The sequence below is a fragment of the Lynx rufus genome, unplaced genomic scaffold, assembly GCF_022079265.1.
Source record: "Lynx rufus isolate CCGP_SWC_20201006 ecotype Redwood Valley unplaced genomic scaffold, mLynRuf1.p SCAF_36, whole genome shotgun sequence".
Lineage (NCBI taxonomy): Eukaryota > Metazoa > Chordata > Mammalia > Carnivora > Felidae > Lynx > Lynx rufus.
Genome location: NW_025814852.1, coordinates 3,914,981 through 3,935,499, shown reverse-complemented (window position 1 = coordinate 3,935,499; position 20,519 = coordinate 3,914,981). Strand labels below are relative to the sequence as shown.

The following is a 20,519-nucleotide window of genomic DNA, read 5'->3' as shown; positions in this document are numbered from 1 at the left end:
GACAGAGGGTGGTCCCTGAGCAGAGGAGGACTTGGGCCCACGCAGCCCGGAGGAGGAGGGGGAGCACCGTGGCGGCCTGGAGCTCAGGGCTTCTGGGAGACGGTGTCCTAACCAGACTGGCTCTGTCCCCAGCGCCGTCGGGGTACCCGCGCTCCCTGGGGCACGTGGCCCTGGCTGGCAGGAGAGGAGGTGCCTCTGGGGCAGGACAGAGCCCTCAGGCAGAGCGGAGGGTCGCAAGTGCTCCCAAGGGGCAGGTGGACTCGGGCGCCCTGAGGTGGCATCACCGGGACAGCGGTGCCTGCGGCTGGGGTCCCATACCTGTCCCCTCCTCGGGCCCAGCAAAGGCCCGTCTGCGTGGCATTTACCCCCAAACACAAAGTCTGGGCCGGGAACCACCCTCTTCAAGGCCTTGCCCCCATTCTCTCTGCCCACCTCAAGTTACAAAAATGGACAATAGTTCAGGTGGTGGTGGATGCCCAGAAATGTTTGTGTTTTCTGACCCACGTTGTGATGTCGCTGTGTCCGGCCGGCCGTGGAGTCGCGGAGAAGCAGGTGGAACATCTGGCAGCCACCAGGACCCGGCCCTGCAGGGGGCGGGGCTTGGCTCCAGTGGAAGGTTGGCGACCCGCCCACCGTTCAGTTCTGCAGCCCCCGCTCCCCGAGCCTCATCATTGCTGCTCCGTGAAGCTGCTACTGTTTGCTTTTCGGGGCCGTGACTTGTCTGAACCGCGTGAGGTCTGTTTCCTTTGTTGTGTGTGGCCCCTGGAGTCTCTGTGCGGCCAACTCAGGGGTCACTCAGCGGCCGGGCAGAGAGGTCGCCCGCGTCTCTAAGTTATAGAGAGGAGGTTCCCACAACCTTGCCCTCGGGTTCGAATAACGTTGGAGCGGCTCAGAGAACTCAGACAAGCCTGTCACCTCCTAGATCGCCCGTTTGTCACACGGGACAGCACTCGGGACCAGCCGGGTGGAAGGGATGGGGAGCACAGGGCAAGGTGGAGCGGAGGCTCGGAGCCCCCCTGCTCTCTGCCCATCATCTGTGCTTCCTGACCGATCGGGTCCTTCCTCCCAGCTCATCTCGTAACGCCAGCCAAAGACCCTGAGGGCAGCCAAACTAACCCTCAAGCAACAGGGACGGACGTCCCTGACGTCAGCAAGACCCCGCGGGTTTGACCCCAAGACAGCGATCGGCCCGACCTTCACTGTCCACCTCAAGTACCCACTGACCGTTGTCCTAGATTGTCCTCATGTAAAATCCTAGGAAACAAATAAAACATCACAAGGGGGGGGGCACCTGTCATGATCTCGCAGCTTGTGAGTTCGAGTCCCACATCAGGCTCTGTACTAACAGCTCCGAGCCTGGATCCTGCTTCCGATTCTGTGTCTCCCTCTCTCTCTGCCCCTCCCCTGCTCGTACTCTGTCTCTCCTGTCTCAAAAATAAATAAACATTAAAAAATTTTTAAAAATTAAAAAAAGAAAGAAAAAGAGAGAGAGAGAACCACCACCAGGACTGTCTGCAGCACCTTGAGATGTCAGCCCCCCGTCTTCCCAGCGCCGGCCTCACCGAAATGGATCCTTTCTTGAGTCACCACCCTTTCCTGTGTCTCTCTGCCCTTGGCTTTTGTCAGCGGTGAGTGGCCGAACCTGGTCTGTTGGGACCCTCGAAGCCAGTGCCCAGCACACTCGGGCCCCGTGACAGTAACCGAGCATGTCACACTCTCTGCTATCTCCACGTGTTCACCAGTCAGATGGGCGTTCGGGGAGGCTTCATTACACGGGCACGATTGATTGGATCACTGGTCACTGGGGAGCAAACGCCGTCTCCGGCCCCTCTCCCTCCCCAGAGGTGGGGGGAGGGGATGGAAAGTTCCAGCCATCTAATCACAGGGTTGGCTCCCCCAGCTGCCAGCCTCCCCCCTCAGGTAGAGTCCAAAAGCCACCCATGAACACAGCGAAAGGCAGTGTCACGGTTTTCATCACTCGGGAAATTGGGGAAATCTGTGCCAGAAACAGGGGCGAAGACCAAATATATATTTACCGTGAAGCACAGTGTCACGGTGCATATTCAGTGGTGCACAATCGATGCCCAGATCTTTGCATCTTGCAGAACCGGAACTCTATACCCGGTGGACAGCAACTCCCGGTCTCCCTCGCCTGCCCAGCTCCCCAAAACCACCCTGCTCCTTCTGCTTCTGTGAGGCCGACCACCCTACATGCCTCATCTCATAGAAGTGGAACCATGCAACGTTTGTGTTTTCGTGACTTGCTTAGTTCACTTAGCATCCTGTCCTCAAGGTTCACCCACATGGCACGTGTCAGCAATTCCTTCCCGCTGAAGGCTGGGTGATGTACCAATGCACGTTCCTACCACATTTTGTTCATCCATCACCCACTGGTGGAGGTGGACACTGGGGGGTGCTCCTGCCTCTTGGCTGCTGGGAATTGTGCTGCTGCAAACTTGGGTGTGCAAATAACTCTTCACAATCCTGCTTTCAATTCTTTGAATGTGTATCCCGAAGTGGAATGGCTGCATCCTATGGCGGTTCCATTTTTAATGCTTGAGGAAACACCACACTGCTTTCCAGAGCGGTGGCAGATTTTACTTTCCCACCAACAGGGCACGAGGGTTCTGATTTCTCCACATCCTCACCAATACTGGTTATTTTCTGGTTTTTCTCTTTGCTGTTTATAATAGTAGCCCCATCCTAGCCTGATCGGCGCTGGGGGGGAAGTAGACTCAAACTGTTAAAATCAGGAATGAACATGGAGACATCACTACCAACCTTACAGAAATAAAGAGGATTATAAGACGATACCACACAGAGTTTTCCACCAGCACATCAGACAGCCTAGATAAAACGGGTAAATTTCTGGGTGCCTGGGTGGCTCATTCATTAAGACTGACTTCGGCTCAGGTCACGATCTCACAATTTGTGTGTTCAAGTCCCACATCAGGTGAGCTCGAGCCCCACTTCAGGTAAAACACAAGTTCCAGTGAGCCCCACTTCTCCATCTCTCTCTCTCTCTCTCTCTCAAAAAAAAAAAAACAACAGGGGCGCCTGGGTGGCGCAGTCGGTTAAGCGTCCGACTTCAGCTCAGGTCACGATCTCGCGGTCCGTGGGTTCGAGCCCCGTGTCGGGCTCTGGGCTGATGGCTCAGAGCCTGGAGCCTGCTTCCGATTCTGTGTCTCCCTCTCTCTCTGCCCCTCCCCCGTTCATGCTCTGTCTCTCTCTGTCCCAAAAATAAATAAACGTTGAAAAAAAACAACAACAACAACGATAAATTCCTAGAACTAAAAACACTACCAAAAGCAACTCAAGAATAAATAATAAATCTGAATAGACCTCTAGTAAGAGATTGAATCAGGAATCAAAACCCTCCCAACAAAGAAAATCTCAGTGCTAGGATTCACTGCTGGTTAATTCTACCAACCATCTGACAAAGAATTAACACGACTTGTCCCCAAATTCCTCAAAAAGAGAGGAGGGGACACTTCCTAATGCATTCACCATTGTTATCTTCTCCCTGGGGGATATTGTTCTCGTGGTTTCCTTTAGGTATTTGTGCATATTTGAAATAGTTGGTTTTAAGTAAGTCTAGAGAGTCTAATGCATGAGCTTCCTCAGGAACGGTTTCTGTCAATTGCTTTGTTTTCAACAGTCTACAGGGTCCATGTTCCTGTTTCTTTGCACACCTCAAAAGTGTTTTTTAGTTGGGGTGCCCGGGTGGCTCAGTTGGTTAAGCATCCGACTTCAGCTCAGGTCACGATCTCACGATTTGTGAGTTTTGGCCCCGCATCAGGCTCTCTGCCGTCAGCACAGAGCCCACGTAGGATCCTCTGTCCCCCTCTCTCTCTGCCCTCCATTCATTCTTTCTCTCTCTCAAAATAAATAAACTTTTTGTAAAACGTGTTTTGGGGGAGGCACCTGGGTGGCTCAGTCAGTTAAGCGTCTGACTTCAGCTCAGGTCATGATCTCATGGTTTGTGGCTTCGGGCCCCACGTCGGGCTCTGTGCTGACAGCTGGAGCCTGGAGACTGCTTTGGATTCTGTGTCTCCCTCTCTCTCTGCCCCTCCCTACTTGCGCTCTGTCTCTGTCTCTGTCTCTCTGTCTCTCAAATAAACTTTAAAAATTTTTAAATGTTTTTGTTGAAAATTGACATTTTGAATAGTATAATGTACAACTCAAATATCAGTCTTCCCCTCCAGGGTTTACTGGCACAGCTCGCAGTAGTTGCTACTGTAGTGACTTTTCTGAACTAATTGTGTAAAATCTGTATGCCTTGTCGTGTGTGGTCACCGAAGTGTCTGTTCTGTGAATGTAGTGCTCATTGGGCAGACATTTCCTTAAACACGCGGAACCACCGCCCCTCCCCCCCAAAGAAGAAAACAACCTCCAGTCTTTACAGATGGGGAGGAGATGGTCTGCAAAGATCAGGATACACCTTCCACACCACCCAGGCTGTTTACTACTCTGCCTTGACCTTTACTTCCTAATTGCAGAGTCTGACAGTCACCAGAGGGGAGAGCCGGGGCCCTTCTCAGGTCTTTCCTGAACATGCACCCAGCCCATGCACGCAAGCGTCCTAGAGGCTCAGGAATAATGGGCCAGAGGTTCTAGGTCCTTATTCCCTAAAGCTCCTCACCACTCGGCCTTTCTTCCAGTCGTTCTGCTCGGTTCAGCCATTGCCTTAGGCAGCCGAGACTAACATATGCCTTGAAATGTCTTGAACATTTAGTGCCCTCCGGTAGCCACCTCACCACTGGGAGAGTTGGTGGCCAGCAAGAAGTCACAGATGACACCAAGGGTCTGGACCTGGTGTCTCTCTCCTGACATGGGGACACCTGCGGGAGGAGCAGATACCTGACACGGACGGGTGGGCAGGGGAGGCCCGAGGCCCCCAGGGGTGTGTGTCTGGCATCTGGACTGAACAGTTCGGTTCGGATGGGGTGGGATCGGTGAGGCCCAAGGGACGGGGCCCCGGGGTCCTTCAGGCTGAGGAGGAAGATGAGGGGAGCACAGGGGACTGAGGAGGCTCAGGTTAGACAAGACAGAGCTGAGCAACTCCTCTGGGGGAAAAGTGGGGCAGGTCCAGGCTCACGGGGACAGACCTTGAGGCCACTGTGCTACGGGAAATAAGCCAGTCCCTAAAGGACCGATATTGGAGGACCCCGCTCATGACGGACCGAGAACAGTCAGATTCAGAGGGGTGGGAGGAGCAGTGGGTGCCGGGCCTGGGGAGGGGGATGGGTGTGGGAGGGTTAGGGTCTAGTGGGCAGACACAGAGTTTGGGGTGACGAGAAAGTCGTGAAGATGGACGGAGGGGACAGTTGCAGAACAGTGAATGTACCTATTGCCACTGAATTGGACACCTGGACATGGTTAACATTATCAAGGTTTAGGGGCGCCTGGGGGGCTCAGTCGGTTGAGCGTCCAACTTCGGCCCACGGTTCGTGGGTTCGAGCCCCGCGTCGGGCTCTGTGCTGACGGCTCGGAGCCTGGAGCCTGCTTCGGATGCTGTGTCTCCCTCTGTCTCTGCCCCTCCCCGCTAGCTCATGGTCTCTCTCTCTCTCTCTCTCAAAAATAAATAAACCTTAAAAAAAATAAAAAAATAAAAATAAAAAGCATCCGACATAAAATTGGAGCCGTTTATGGCGGCAAGTGACCCAGAAATTGTAACAGTTGGCCAACGTCACGGAAAAATAGCAGTGGCAACGCGGACCGCCCTGTCCTTGATGTGAGAAGGGAGACGCGAGGCGGAGAGACTGCAGCACTCAGGCCTGGCCGGGGCCTGGAGGAAGCGCACAAGGCAGGTTTCCGGGACAACCCGCAATTCCCGTCATCCGCCAGAAACATTTTAGTGGCAGTGACAGGGCAAGCGTGACACCCACAACACCGCAGTGACTGAGGGAGGCCAGGGGGTGGGGGGGCTGTCCTGCCCCAGCGGGCGGCGGGCTGTGCCCCAGGCTGCCGGGAAGCCAGGCGCCAGCCAAGGGGGTCCTGATCCGGCCTCACCTTCACGTCCTGCCCGCGGCTGCAAGCGACCTTTCAACTCTGACCAGGAACCCGAAGAGCAAGGGGTCTTGCTGGAGCCGTGCCCCCCGGCAGGCCCCCGGTCAAGCCTAACTGTGCCCGTGCCCGATGCGGGCGGCGCCGGGCCTCGACGATGTCCCGCGACCGGACAGAGAAAGGGAGCGGCGACAGGCCATCCGCTCTGACGGCTGGGGTCAGGGTGGCACCCCTGACGGACACTAGGCCAGCCCGTCATCAGTCCCGGATGCCCCGGTGACTCTTGGGCACGGTCACATACCTCAGCTTCTTCACGACGGCGGGCCAGCCCAGCAGTTGTTCGTCCCACAGGTACTCGGGGGACAGCACCTTGGTGGGCTTCTGGTCCAGCGGGTACCTGTTCAGGTGGCTCTCGTCGTGCCACACGGCCTCGATGCCGTGGGCCCGGTCGACCACCGTGGCCTGGTGACAGGCCGACGTGAGCCTCAGAACCTTGGCCACCGACCCCCCGAAAAAGCCTCCCGCGTAGTAAAAGTCGCCCTCGTCCCTGGGGACGTGCGCCTGGGACTGCGGCCGGCGCTCGTAGGTGAAGGCCTCGCGGGCCGCCCCGTAGAAGCCGGGGTGCAGGGTGCCGAAGAGCGGGGACGGGTTCTCCACGCCCACGTGGTCGCGGAAACTCACGTCCACGTCCGCGCACACCGGAGAGTCCACCTCGTGGAGGAAGCGCCGCCGGGAGAAGTTGCGGATCATCTCCACGCGGTGCATGGACACGTCCTGCCGGCGCGAGTAGCTCCGGACCTCCAGGACCCCCACCTGCCTCCCTTCCCCAAGGGGCACGTGGGGCACATCCCCCGGCCGGTCGGTGAACACGTAGCAGGTGACCCTGTGTCCCGCCATGAAGTGCTTCTCCGCCGTCTGCAGGAGCAGCTCCAGGAAGGCCACGTATCTACAGGGACAGGGGACAGGGCGGGAGGAGGGTCGCTGCCAGAGGCTGGCGGCAGGAGCCCAAAGCCGGGGGCCGCGGACCTGTGCGCCTTATCGAGGAGGCAGACCCTGGGCTGCTTAAGGAACAGCCGCTGTCCTGGCCTGTCCTGGGCGAGTGTGCCCGCGGCGCCTCCCTAACCTCTGCCCCGGGGGACGGGGGACCACCAGCGCCCCATCTTACAAAGGGGAGCAAGCCTGAGGCGGAGGAGGCTGGAAACCCGTGCAGCCTCGAGTCAGCATGCTGGAGCCAGCAGCGCACCCCCGTGCCGAGCTCCCCTGGCAGACCCCCTCCACCCGCAGGACCCGCCCCTGGCAAATCCCCTGCAGGTTCCCCCCTGCTGTGAGGGAGTCGAGACCCTCCGGGCGGGCACAGCTCTGGTCAACGTGCCCTCGCAGACTTCGCAGAACCTGCAGGGCCGGCCACCTGCCCCTCTTGGCTCAGTGGTCGGTCCCTGGCCCCCCAGGACTGTGTCTGCCCCTGCAGGGCCCTCCCTTGAAGGCTACTGGGCCCTCAGCCAACGGCGGGTATTCCGAGGAGGGGTCACCCCCCATCTCCCCCAGATCAGGACTCAGGCCCAGCCTGTGGCCAGGGGAGGCCAAAGAGGGCCCCTGGAGGACGAGGGGGCTTGCTCGCGCCCCAGCACTGAACCCGAGCATGAAAGCTTCCGGGTCCAGGTCTGTATCTCCCCAACCCCAAGAGGTTGGAAGTCTTCTCCAACCGCCTCCCATGGCTGGTCCCTCTTCGAGGGGGCTCGCTGCTCCCCACCCTGCACACAGCAGCTCCCCCGTCATCGGGCAAGTGCGGTGAGCCCCTGGGTGACAGTTTTTTGAGCAGGCCCTAAGGCTGCTTCCCGGTGCCTGGCCCAGAAACCCCTCCCACAGGGAAGGTGGGCACTCCGTGTCAATAGGGGACATGCACACACACACACACACACACACCCACAGTCACACACACACACCCCTGCCCAGCCACCAGTCAGGTCACCAGGGGCAAGTCCAGACCCAGCCGATGTGATCGTGGGTTCACAGCTCGACTCGGGGAGTCTGGTTTCCTCTGAGGACATGCCCACCACCTGCCCACCTGTGCGCTCACTCCTCTGTCCCGGCTGTTACTGGCCATGTGAAATTCTGGAACGAAAGGTTGGGCCAGTTTCAGGTGGAATACAAAATGTAGACACTGCGGGGAGGGCTGAGACCCAAGTAACACAGCAGCTTTCCGGGGGAGATGTGCGTCCCCCAACATCCCCGCCCCTGCCAGGCGGCCCTGCCGCCCCACACCCTGCACGCCAGCCACGGTGTCTCCCGCCGGGGTGCTGGCCGGGGTCCAGCGTCTGCCATGACCCTAATTGTAGAGGACCTTGTTTCAGATAATCTAGAACAGGGTGTTATGCAGACATCGTGTGTGATACCTTGTTCCAGTTACTGGCATGTTTCCTACAGGATGTAGAAATGAGAAAGAGAACAGTGATGGGCCCGGAGACACCCCATAATCCCACCGCTGACCTCCACCTCCCCTGGCTCCCAGGTGGGTCCTGGGCGTTTGAGTCGGCATCAAAGTGGGAAAAGGGTGCTTGGCTTTCCGCGGCATCGCCCTCGGACGCCCCGGTGTCGGGGCTCCAGGACTGACCGGCTAGAGGTCACCTGCTTAGCCCACACGCGTGTCCAGACGGGCAGGCTGCAGGCCCCGGGCGCTTCTCCCTGCCCCTCCGCGTCAGCTCTGTGCTGCCCCTGCCCCTCGCCTGGGGGCCGTGTGGACTCCGCTCCCTCCCGCTGCTCCCTCTGCCGCAGGCCGGCGGCCACCACGTCCCCAGCCGGAGAGGGAGGGCCGACGAGAACACCCGCAAGCGACGTATTTCTGGCGTCTGTGCCCGGCTCGAGCGGCACCCGCTCCGGTCAGCTCCATGCGCACACACCCCGTCCCGTCCCCTGCTGAATTCTCAGCCCTCAAACTGTGCCGGGTGAGGAATAACACTTCACGTCTCTCTGACTCACGGGGACCGTCCCAGAGCCGCATGACGCGGGCCCCGCTGTTTACAGCGACAGATGGGAGCCGCGGCCCGGTGTCCGTTCACTCATCCCCGCACGCGTCAGCACCCGTGTCTGTCTGCTGCCGTGTGCAGGCACCCGCACACGACGGTGAAGCCCAGTCACCACCCCGCCCTCGAGCTCACAGCCTAGGCGGTGGGACGGCGTCTCCCCCACAGTGAGCAGCTGGGGGCCACAGAGGCAGAGCATCCCCACCCTCCCCAACCTGCAGTGACCCCCGACTCCTGGCCCGACATCCGGCGCCCTGCGTGAGCTGGTCCAGACGCCCTCCCCTGTGGGCACCCCTCACCCCACTCCGGCCTCCCTAGGGCCTTCCTCCAGGGAGCCCATGGAGCCCCGGCCCCTCAGAGGCCCCTGCCGCTACCGCCCCTCCCATGGCCCCCACCCAGGACGTCCTCATCTCCAGGGTTGGAGCCTCCTCAGGCTCCCGTGCGAGCTCAGGCTTTGGGTCGGATTGTCCGGGGGACAAACCCACAATAGGGCCATGCGGCACGGATCAGCGGCACGGACTCCCCCGGGGAGGGCACACAGCCGTGCCAGGCCGAGGACACGAGGCCCAGCTGCCCTTTGCTAGGGAGGCCTGTGTGCCTGGCACATCTCCTCTCCATCCACCCAGGAGGAGAGCCTGGGCCCTGTCCACGCTGACGTCACTCCACGCCCAACCTCAGGGCCAGGTGGGAGACTGAGGCCAGGGACCGGCCCAGGATACGTGAGGTGGGCAGAGTCCAAGCAGTGGGGGTCTCCGTCCTAGGCCAAACTCAGTCTTCCCCTGGGGTTCGCCCTGGGAATGAGACCCCTGAGATCCCGTCGGATCCCTATCAACCCCATACGAGGTGGGGCTGTTATATCTGGATGTCCCCAGACCGTACAGGCAAGCAGACGCACACACACACAGACACACACGCACACTGACCACCCGGCAGCGGCTCAAGGGGAGTCCACCCTGGAGGGGGGAGGTGACACCGGGGCAAGTAGAAGGGGACTGGAGGCAGCTCTGCCACAGGGCAGGGGCGCCCAGTGTGCTGGCAGCATGACCAGGGCTCATACGTGGGGTGGGGAGATGTGCCAGCCTGATGGCCAGCGGGGTCTCCCGGGTACCCAGGGGGCTGCCTGGGCTGGGCACTTTCCCGGGGCACCCGGAGAAGTCGGGGTTTGGGGTCTTGTGTCCGCCACCCGCCTGGAGCTAGAAGGAGACACCCCCCCTAGTGGGAGGGGGCTAAGGGACGGACCTCAGCTGACTCCTGTGTAAATTGGGCTGCATAGACGTGGTGTCCCAAGGGTCCCACAGGCTTGTCTGCTGGCCCTGGACCTCCACCCCTGCCCCAAGATGCTCCTGGTCCTGGGAAAATGCTTTCTCCTCCCTCAAGCCCTTCTGAGCGGAGGGCAGCCTGGGGGCTTGGAGGACCGAGGACCTGGGTGGGCAGCACGTGGCCGAGCATGGACCCTGGTGTGAACACCGAGGTCAAGACCCTCCTTGTCGGAGCCCCGGGGCCTCATTAGGAAGGACTTCCAGAGGTAGTGCCCTGGCTAGGGTGAGGAAGCCTTCGGAATGAACGAGGCACCAGGACGGGAGAGGTGGAACGGGGGACAAGGGAGGCTTCTGAAGTCCTCACACCGCCCCTGGAGCCCGCAGGTCCTGCCCCTGTGCCCCCCTAGGACCAGGGAGGGCTGCTGCCTTGACTACATCCAAACAAAGGTGTGTGTTTTGTTTTCTGGTTTCCCTGCCTGGGGCTGTCATGCCGGTGCTGACCACCAGGGGGCAGGCTGTGTCCACTGTGCTCAGTGAAGCCTCTGGAGCGGGAAGGGACGCTCAGGGGTCAAGCTGGGTGTCCACTGCCCCCAACCCACATGTACCTCTTACTATTAGTCTGCATGTGCACAGCGTGAGCTGCTCAGAGGCAGGTAGGGACTCTGAGATCCTCTCTGGACACATACAGCTCCTGTGCCTCTCACCCTGCGCAGGGGATGTGTTGGGCCCGGGGGCCGGAATCAAAGGTCCCGTGAGGTCCCAGCCCTGCAGGAGCTCACAGCCCAGAGGGGGAGGTGGGTCAAGGCACAAGAGGGAATCCGTGTGAAAGGAAAAACCAACACTGTCGGGAAATGAAGCAGGGTGAAGGAGAGCTGCCAGGGGCACCTGGGTGGAGGGGGGTCTCACAGGCCTCCAGGGTGGCCCTGATGCTGGGACCCAGAAGGACAAGAGGAGCCAGTCCCGCACACGTCTGCAAGCAGTGTGCTGCGGGGACGAGCAAAGCTTCAGAGACTCGGAGGCACAGAGGGTTTGTCCGGAGAGGAGCTGAGAGGAGCCAGTGTGGCCAGAGAGAGCTCGGGAGGGAGGAGGGCAGGCCCGGGCCCCAGCCTGGAGGATGGGCTGTTGTCTGTGCTGGGGGACACATTCACCTTACTTGGACCACCTCACACTTTCTGTGCCAGTCTCCCGGCTCGGCTCGGCTGGGAGCCTCAGCCCCACGGTCACCCAGGAGGCCAGGGCTGCAGCCTCAGCTGAGGCTCGACTGGGGCAGGGTCCGCCTCCAAGACCGCGACCGGGTACGTGCTCTTGGCAGGATTCGGCTGGGACTGGTGGTCTCAGGACTTCTGTGTCTCAGCCAGGAGCCTCTGCAGGTTCTTGGCACTGGGCCTCCTGGGGCAGCTCATGTTATCTGCTCTTGCTTCGTCAGAGAGAGACACACACACACAGACACACACACTGACACAGAGCCAGAGAATGGACCCGGGAGAAAAGGAACCCAGAGACACCACAGGCTTTCATGAACCAGCTTGAAAGCGACACCCACCGTTATATTCTCTCCCTCAGAACCGGTCACACGGGCCTTCCACCGGGGAGGGGAGGGTTTGTTGCAAGGATACAAGAGGCTATGTTAGTAAAAGAGGACACATGTCAGAGAGAGAGACCCCTGTGCATGCTGTGACACCACAGCCTGACGCCAGAGAGGACCCGGCTGGTCCTCCCGTGGCCCAAACAGAAACCGGGAGATGCAGAAGGCCAGACGGTCACACCACACAGGGGAGAGCATCCCTCACGACCCAGGGCCAGAAAGGTTCACAGGCCTCTGGGCCAAATAATGCGCCAAAGCCAGTGCGTTCCCCGGGATGGAGGCCAGACCCGTCCCAGTCCAAGGGAGGTGGCCCCCACGGAAGCAGGCGTCAGAGATGCGGGGCGTCCTGGGGAGGGACTCGGGCAAGTGAGACCCGAGGGAGGCAGCGGTGGTCGCCTTCAGAGGGGCAGGTTTCTGCTCTGGGGACCAGCCGCCCTGGTGACAACGTGAGGAAGCAGAGGTCCCCAGAGACAGCTGTGACGGGCTCCCGTCTCCGGGAGAGATTCCTCAGGCAGAGAGGAGGGACCGGGGGCTCCTGGGGGACGCTGCCAGCCTGCTGGGAACCGGCCCCTCCGGCTGTAGGTGCACCCAGGTGGCAGAGGGACCTGAACGGGACAGCGGTGCGTGGCCGGCCTCGCTTTCCCCATCCAAGGCCAACGTCCTCTGCAGCCCTTGCCACTCCGCCCCTCGCCTCAAAGCAAAGTGGTCTCTTCACTCAGGTTCCCTGGTGCCCGTTCAGGACAAGGATGCCTCCCGGGAAGAAAGAGGAGAACCGGCGGGGCTCACCCAGCCCGGGGGCCCTGGCAGACAAGCCGTCACTCGGCCTGTGGGCCACGGCCCTCTCCTGCCCCCACCGGCACCGTCTGCCCTCTGTCCCCTGACCCCACCTCCCAGGAGACGAATCCAGCCCGAGGACCGCCTCGGGGCCGGCCTGGGAAGAGCTGGGTGGAAGGACAGGTGAGGGAAGACACAAGGGGAGTTCTCGACTCCCAAATCTGACGAGCGAAGTCTGGGAGGCGAGAGGAAGATGGGAGGAAATGCAGGGTGCGCATTTGCACGTCTTCCTAAGAGGAGAGGTGGGTGGGTGACCCAGGGACTCGGGCAGAGACCTGACGCCTTCAAGGGAGCCGGGAGGAGGATCCGAGAGAACCAGAGCAAACCCACAAAAGCACAGGGGCGGCGGAAGGAGCCGGAGACATCCGTGTGCAGGTCCTCCAGGGCCCCCACCCTTCGTTCTATGTGTGTGTGTCTGTGTGTGTGTGTGTGTGTGTGCGTGTGTGTGTGTGATGGTTAAAAACCTTGGTGAATATGGCTTACGTGTCTTCTTAGGGTGAGGAGGGCCATGGGGACGGCGCTCCCCCTTGCTGGCTGCGGGTCAGAGGCCGCACCACCTCCTGGGTGGGTCCGGGGCTCGCTTTTGGGATCCGGGTGCGTGCACACAGCGGGGAGCAGACAGGGTGCTGAGGGCAGGCATGGACGCATCCACAAAGGAGCAAGGACAGCAGCGGTTTCTGTCTGGGGGGTGGGGCAGAGGCTGTTAGGGTCTTGTGCTTGGAGTTGGGGAACTGGGGCTGGCAAGGCACAGCTGTCCCGGTGACGCCCCCTCAGGGCGCCCGAGTCCACCTGCCCCTGGGGGAGCACCTGCGACCCTCCTCTCTGCCTGAGGGCTCTGTCCTGCCCCAGGGGCGCCTCCTCTCCTGCCAGCCGGGGCCAGCCTGCCACCTGGGAGCGCAGGTACCCCGAATGCCCTGGGGACAGGGCCGGTCCGGGTAGGACACCGACTCGCAGCGAACTTGAGCGCCAGGCCGCCACGGTGCTCCCCCTCCTCCTCCGGGCTGCGTGGGCCCAGGTCCTCCTCTGCTCAGGGACCACCCTCTGTCCAGACTCCACACGCTGGCACTTGGGGCAGGTCGTCTGGACCTTCTGGACTCGTGCTTCCTTGTCGGGAACGTGGGCAGTGCCCTCCTCCCAGACTCACCAGAGGGGACACGGCCAGGAACATTCAGACCCTGCAAAGGAAGATGCCACGTGGGGGACCTATCGGGTCGTGCTCACTGGAGAGGTCACGGTGCTCAGCACACAGCAGGGACCTGAGTTCCCCAGCTGAATTAGGGAAGGAGGAAGGGAAGGAGGGAGGGAGGGAAACCATAGAAGTGTGGTCCACACCAGGTCAGGACAGAGGTCCGGTCAGAGGGCGTCACAGCTCGGGCCCTGGAAGGGGGCACGGGACACGTCCTTCTGTCCCTCCAGCGCTGACCTTCCTCCACGTGGGACCTGTTGACCTCCTGGATCATCTCCACCTCCTCCGCAAACAACGCTGAGTGTTCCCAGAAGGGGGACAGCGGGCAGGGGCCAAGGAGGGGCTTCCGGAATCCTGTGCCCTGGGGACTCTGGGACAGCCTACCAGGTGGCCCTTTTATGTCCTCCAGGCACCAGGCCACGATTCCACCTCATGTCTCAGGGAATGCGCCAACCCATCTAGAAGGCCCGTTACGTCCCCATGTCACAGATGGGGACACCGAGGCTAATAGCACAGCCTGGGTCACTAGTAAGACGAACTGGGTCAGGAATCCTTGACTTTGGATTGTTCTACCCGCGGGCCTGCATCTTGGCGTCCTGGGGCTCGGGGTCCCTCTTCCTGGGAAACCCCACCACCTGCCGAGGGTCCCCACCGAACTCATGGGAGCAGAGCTGACCAACCTGCCTGGGGCCCCACATGGGGCTGGGGAAGGGCCGACTCCGGGCTCTGGGGGCTCTCCCAGTACTGGGCCAGCCGGTCCCCTGCAGGACGAGGACTTCTTGCTGGGGATCGGCTGGGGCCTCTGCTTCCTCACGTGGATACCTAGGCTGCCAGTCCCCAGACCAGAAACCTGCCCGTCTGAAGGTGACCAGCGCTGCCTCCCTCGGGTCTCACTTGCCCGAGTCCCAACCCGGGATGTCCCGCATCTCTGACGCCTGCTACCATGGGGGTCAGCTCCCCTTGGACTGGGACGGGTCTGGCCTCCATCCCGGGGAACGCACTGGCTTTGGCGCATTATTTGGCCCAGAGGCCTGTGAACCTTTCTGGCCCTGGGTCGTGAGGGATGCTCTCCCCTGTGTGCTGTGACCATCCGGCCTTCTGCATCTCCCGGTTTCTGTTGGGGCCACGGGAGGACCCGCCGTGTCCTGTCTGGCTTCAGGCTGTGGTGTCACAGCCCGCACAGGGGTCTCCACCCCGAGACCATTGTCACCGAAGGGGCCTCCATTTTCCCACCTAATCCTTAATCCATTGTGATTTCAATGTCAATGGAGAAAAAGTCTATTTCAAATGGCCACAAAGTACAAAAATGAATCTGTCTCGTCTGAAAATTCGGTACAGACCCAAAGGTATCTCTTGTGAGATTGCACTTGAAAGAAACCTCCAGAGGAGGTAACAGAACATGGAGAGAAAGCAGACTGGGGGTTCCCAGGGGCTGGCGGGGGCACGAATGGGGAGCGAGGGGTCCGGATACACGGTGACCCTTGGGGACGGAGATATTCTGCCGCAAAATTCTGTGGCGTGGTTCACGGCGTTGTGAGCGTACCCAGTGCTCAGGAATTGCACAATGTAAAATAAATAAAACTTTTTATTGAAGATTAATATAGATTATAACTAATGAACAAATAAAGTAACAGCTATGAAGTAGAAGAGAACAAGTATAAGGGAGAAGAGGAAGAGATATTCTGGTGGGGGTCGGGGTCAGGGATTGGAGAATAAATTTGAAATAAAATATAACAAAAATAAAGTAAACACCCCGTGTAGGCCTTCAGGCCCTTGATTTGTGACTGCCATCCATGTGGGAGCAAGGGCGGGGGCAGGGGCGGGAAGAAGGGCGTTGACAGGGGCGGGGGCAGGGGCGGGGAGAAGGGCAGTGGCAGGAACAGTGTTGGGATCAGAAGCAGGAACAGCGGAACCAGGAGAAGCGGGAGCAGAAGCAGGGCCCAGCTCACTCTGCTCAGGTGCCCGCTGTCCCCGCACAGGTCCCAGGTCACCTGCTGGCTCTCCAGCCCCTGCAGGAGTCGCTCCAGGCACCACCCTTGCCTGCAGAGCAACCGAGGCACACGATGCTGTTGGGTTGATCTCTGGAGCTGCACCAGCTTCTGCTCCTGTCCCAGACACTTGAGAAAGAAACAGAGTGATGGTTGCAGGGGCTCCAAGGCCTCAGGGTGAGAGGAGGGAAGGTCCCCCACCCCACCCAGTGCCGGCCTCTCCAGGGGCCTTTGCAGAGACACAACTCACCCCGGAGCCTCCCCGAGAAGCCGTGGCCAGGAACGCACACCAGGACCTCTGCCCCCCTGCAGGCCGCAGCCCGGGGCTCTCAGTCTCTGCTCCTGGCCTCACACCAGCCCCCGGGGGCTCCTCCATTGGTGGCCCGGCACCGCCCTGGCCCTGTGAACCCACATATTCCACCCCCAGCCTTCTCACCCTCGGGCTCTAGCTCCGGGGGCTCCGGGTCCTCATCCCAGGACCGGTGAACCAGGACCCTGTGGAGGGGCCAGGGCGGTGAAGGAGGCCTTCCCAGGCCAACTCCAGGCCCTGCTTCCCGAGATCTCCGTGCGGCCACTCTCTCCCTCGGTCCAGGGTGGCCCTCCTGGGCGACGGGGCACTCGCACAACTCTGTAGGACAGGTGAATCGGGATTCCAACAGTCGCCTCCCGATTTCATCGGTTGATTTCTGTAAAGACAGTGACCCGCGGACGGCCCGGAGACATCACAGCCCCGCCCAGCCATCCTCAGTGTCCTTCCACCCTCCCTCCCCGCTGCTCCCAGATTGGACACAGACCTGAGTGTGCACAGACCTGTGCCTGGGACACAGTGACATCCACCAGCAGGGCTCGGGATGAACCTTGGGGACGAGAGGACCACCCCAGCACAACCTGTCCCTGCCCTCCAGCCATGACAGGGGTTGAGCCTGACCCGCCCACCAGGCATCTGACCCCTTCATCAGCCCGCACCTGCTCAGGTGGGCCCACCACACACGACACCTCCTTCCACGCACACACACACACACACACACACACACACACGGGAGGGGACGTGGGGCCGCACAGGTCAGATCAGAGCGGTGTTGGGCTGGACTGGCTGTCTCGGGGTCTCCTGTGTTACCTTTGGGTCCCTGCGAGCTAGAGACCTGAGGCGTCCTGTGCACGACCTGACCCACTGTCTCCAGGGTCGGGAAGCGTCACGGCCACGGGCTCCCCTGAGCCGGCAGCCATGGGACATGGGCACACAACAGGAGAACATGTTCGTCAGGCAAAGGTGTCCCAACGAATGAGCCCAGTCGGGCGCTGTCTCCAGAATGTGGGTGCCTGGTGACCTGGGTTCCGAGTTCTGTTGGGGTCTGTTACCAGGGAGGTGAGGTCACTTCCTGGGGTCCCCTTACCCGGCTTCCTGCTCCTACAAGAGCCCCGCCCAGGCAGCAAAGGAGTCCCCTCCACCCCATGCCCTGTCCCTACAGTGACACCAACACAGCCCAGACACGTCCCCGCGAGGCCTGGTGCGGCCGGTGCCGCGGCTTTGGGGCCACAGAGCTGGGTTCAGACCTGGGTTTTCCCCCTGACCAGTGCTGGGACCCTGCACTGTGCCTCCCGGGGCCCCCGGTCACCCGTCTGCACAGTGGGGTCCTTGTGGCATCTACTTGTCGGGGCGCCATCAGGGAGCCACCTGTAGACACGTCCCGTGCCTGCTATCCCATGAGGCTCGTGGGCACACGTGGCCGTGGAAGGACGAGGAAGGGGTCGGCCTGGCACGGAACACACTCACGCGGGCCTGGGTCCTCTCTGGGTCCAGGCACAGCCACCCCTCCTGCCTGGGTCCCAGGCCCAGGGAAGGTGGAGGTGAACTCGTTCACACCCTGTGCCCACCAGACACGCATGCCAGGGGCTCCATTACGTTTGGGCTCGGGTCTCAGAGCCTGGTCTGGGCCTACGTGCTGGGCGGTCCCCACTGTGGCTCCCAGCCTTCCCGATTCCTGGTCCCACGTGCCTCTGTCACCCTCTCCCCCCCGGGTGGATGGCCCATGTGACCGGGTTCTAAGGGCTAGAATATGATGACCGGGTGTCATTTCTGGGCCGATTCATGGAATTTCTGGTTTCCTCTCTCGTGGGTCCATTCTCTGCCTCGGACTCTGTCTCTCTCTTTGTGTCTCATAGGCGCAGGTCCTGTGGGCTCCAGGGTCCAGGTGACAACCCTCCCTTGTGAAGCCTCCCTTGTGGCCCGTGTCCCTCCCCTGGCCCAGTGCTGAGGTCCCTCACGAGGCCTCCTCGCCCCAGCCAGGGCTCTGCCTGGGGAACCACTTCCTAATGAGGACCCGAGGCTCCAACAAGGAGGCCCTTGACCTCGGTGTCCACACCAGGGTCCACTGCTTGGCCACGTGCTGCAAACCCAGGTCCTTGGTCCTCCAGGCCCCCAGGCTGCCCTCCGCTCTGAAGGACCTTGAGGCAGTAGGAAGCATTTTCCCAGGAGGGGAGAACAGAGGGCCAGGGATGAAGATCCCAGGACACAGAGTCGTCTATGAGCCTGTGGGACCCTTGGGACACTGTCTATGCAGCCCAGTTCAGGAGGAGGAAGCTGAGTCCTTCTGTGCCGTAGCCCCATCCACACTTCCTAGTTCCATGGGCTCAGCGTGGTGGACGCAGGACCCCAGGCCCGTCCTCCCCTAGTTCCTGTCAATCCCCCGGACACTTGGGGACCCCCTGACCCTCAGCCGGCACATATCCCCTCGCTATGTGGTGGGTCCCGGGCTATTGCCAGGAATCCTGATGTCCCTGCCCCATGGCCCCACTGCCTCCAGCCTTTCTCTTCTTTCCCCCCTATTACCCACCCCCTCCCAGTGTGGACTCCCCTCTGATCTCCAGTGGGACAGTCAGAATATGTGTGTGTGTGTGTGTGTGTGTGTGTGTGTGTGTGTGTGTTTGTGTGTGTGTGTGCACGCGCCTTCTGGAGATGCCCAGAGGTCACAGCCTCACAGGGACGGGGTGGATAGGGACCCCCGAGCATCTCAGGGGCTCTCATTCCCAGGGGGAACCCCATGGGGGGGTAGAGGCTGGCCTAGGCCTGGAGACCAGCCCTGCTCCTTGGACCCTGCACACCTCACTTGTCCTGGGCCAGTCCTTGCCATTCCTCAGGGTCCCTCTGTCCCTGGGGGTCAGACGGGGAAGTGCATCAGTGTGGCCACGGCCCAGGCTCGCCCCAGGGGGTAGGTGGATGGGAGATGCCCCGGGTACACAGGCCTCCCTCTCCAGGGTCAGCCGGGTCTGTGTCATGGCCAGGTATGCCCAGGGACCGGCACTCAACACCTGTGGATGATCCAGAGGTGACGCTGACGTGCATGACTGCAACCGCTCCCCACCTGGCTGGTCCCCCATGTTCCCACCTCCGCCAACTACTCTGGAACCCCAACCTTCCTGAGCCCCAGAACCATGCCCTCCTCATCCAGGCAAGCCTCAGGGTGTGAGGCCAGGTGGGTTGGACATCTGGGGACACGACAGCCAGTGACTACACCCATCCCGCCCAGCTGGCCTGGACCGCAGACTCCACACCAGGGTCCAGGTGCTTGGACCCTGTGGCATGACTTGACCAGGGCTCCTGGAGGCAGCAGTGGAGGCCGACTCAGGGCAGGGAGAAGTCGGTCCTCCCCTTGCCCTTCTCCTTTCCTCCTTCCGCTTTGTCTTCCTGGCAGGACCTTGGACAGAGGGCCAGCCTGTGCCTGGCTGCAGCCCTGGGCGGAGTCAGAGGGTGGGAAGAGGCCCCTGGAGGCCAGGGGGCACCTCCAGGAAAACCAAGTGTCAGGGGGCTACTTTAACTGGCCATCCCCCGGGCACTCAGTGATTTCAGCCCTTTGTATACATGAGCCGTGACCCCGGGACCAGGTCCTGGCCTCTTCCTCACCCCAAGAGGGCCGCATCCTCCCCCGCTGAGGCCCCGTCGGTGGCCGGCCCTCCCTCCAGCCCCGACAAGACCAGCTGCTCCAGAGGCTCTACATCTTTCCCGGCTGGAGCCCGAGCAGCCATCAGGGGCCTGGATCCGGGCCCTGGAGCCCCTCAGGGAGGACAGGTGAGACCGGGCAGGAGCCAGGAGAGGGCCGAGTGGAGGCTCCTTGAGGTCATGGCCTCCTGCTCAGCCCAGACCCAGGTGTGTGCTGACCCCTATGGCACCTGGACCCCAGCTGCCGGGCAGGCTCGGGGACAGAGACCACAATGTGGCTCCTGGTAGCTCACAGGTGTCCCTGTGTCCTGTAGTTAGACCTGTCCTACCAGCTGGACTCCCTCCTGGTCGGCCAGCAATATCTGTGGCCAAGAGGAACAGGCCACCGTCAAGGTCTGGGAAGAATGAGTGACCAGGCAGAAGGGGAAGGCTCGCCCTCGGCTCGGGTGGTCCCTGCCGGGATGGCGGGGGCTCCGGAGGTGGTTTTCCAGCTCTCTGCTGACCAGCCCTGTGCCCAGAAACACCTGCCTCCCTTCTCTGGGCCTCACTCTCCTGCTCTGTGAAATGGGTGATGCAGAGCGATCACTCCCACGGCAGGAACAAGGCGGGACCCCAGGGCCCGGGATGTCCTCCCGATCCTTCCCAGAGACTCCAGGGCCCAGGCTGTCCTCCCATTCACCCCCAGAGACCCCAGGGCCCAGGCT

General features: G+C 61.2%; 1 protein-coding gene across 1 annotated transcript; it reads right to left on the bottom strand.

Moving 5' to 3' along the window:
- Nucleotides 1-6,264: 6,264 nt before the first annotated feature.
- LOC124522342 (histo-blood group ABO system transferase 2-like) lies at nucleotides 6,265-19,901 on the bottom strand. The gene is made up of 6 exons (XM_047093719.1): nucleotides 19,780-19,901; nucleotides 16,231-16,373; nucleotides 14,571-14,651; nucleotides 14,128-14,187; nucleotides 10,990-11,050; nucleotides 6,265-6,952 (listed from the first exon to the last, which is right to left on the bottom strand). Exons 1-6 carry the CDS (start codon nucleotides 19,899-19,901, stop codon nucleotides 6,265-6,267), a joined length of 1,155 nt encoding a protein of 384 aa, XP_046949675.1.
- Nucleotides 19,902-20,519: the final 618 nt, after the last annotated feature.

Excerpts from the sequence above, each read along its gene's own strand:
- LOC124522342 (XM_047093719.1), bottom strand. The coding sequence starts at position 19,901 with ATGGCTGCTCGGGCTCCAGCCGGGAAAGATGTAGAGCCTCTGGAGCAG. Across the intron at positions 16,374-19,779 it reads GAGGATGCGGCCCTCTTGGG|GGTCCTGGTTCACCGGTCCT; the intron begins GTGAGGAAGAGG and ends GCCCCTCCACAG. Across the intron at positions 14,652-16,230 it reads AGGAGCCCCCGGGGGCTGGT|GGGACCGGCTGGCCCAGTAC; the intron begins GTGAGGCCAGGA and ends CTCGTCCTGCAG.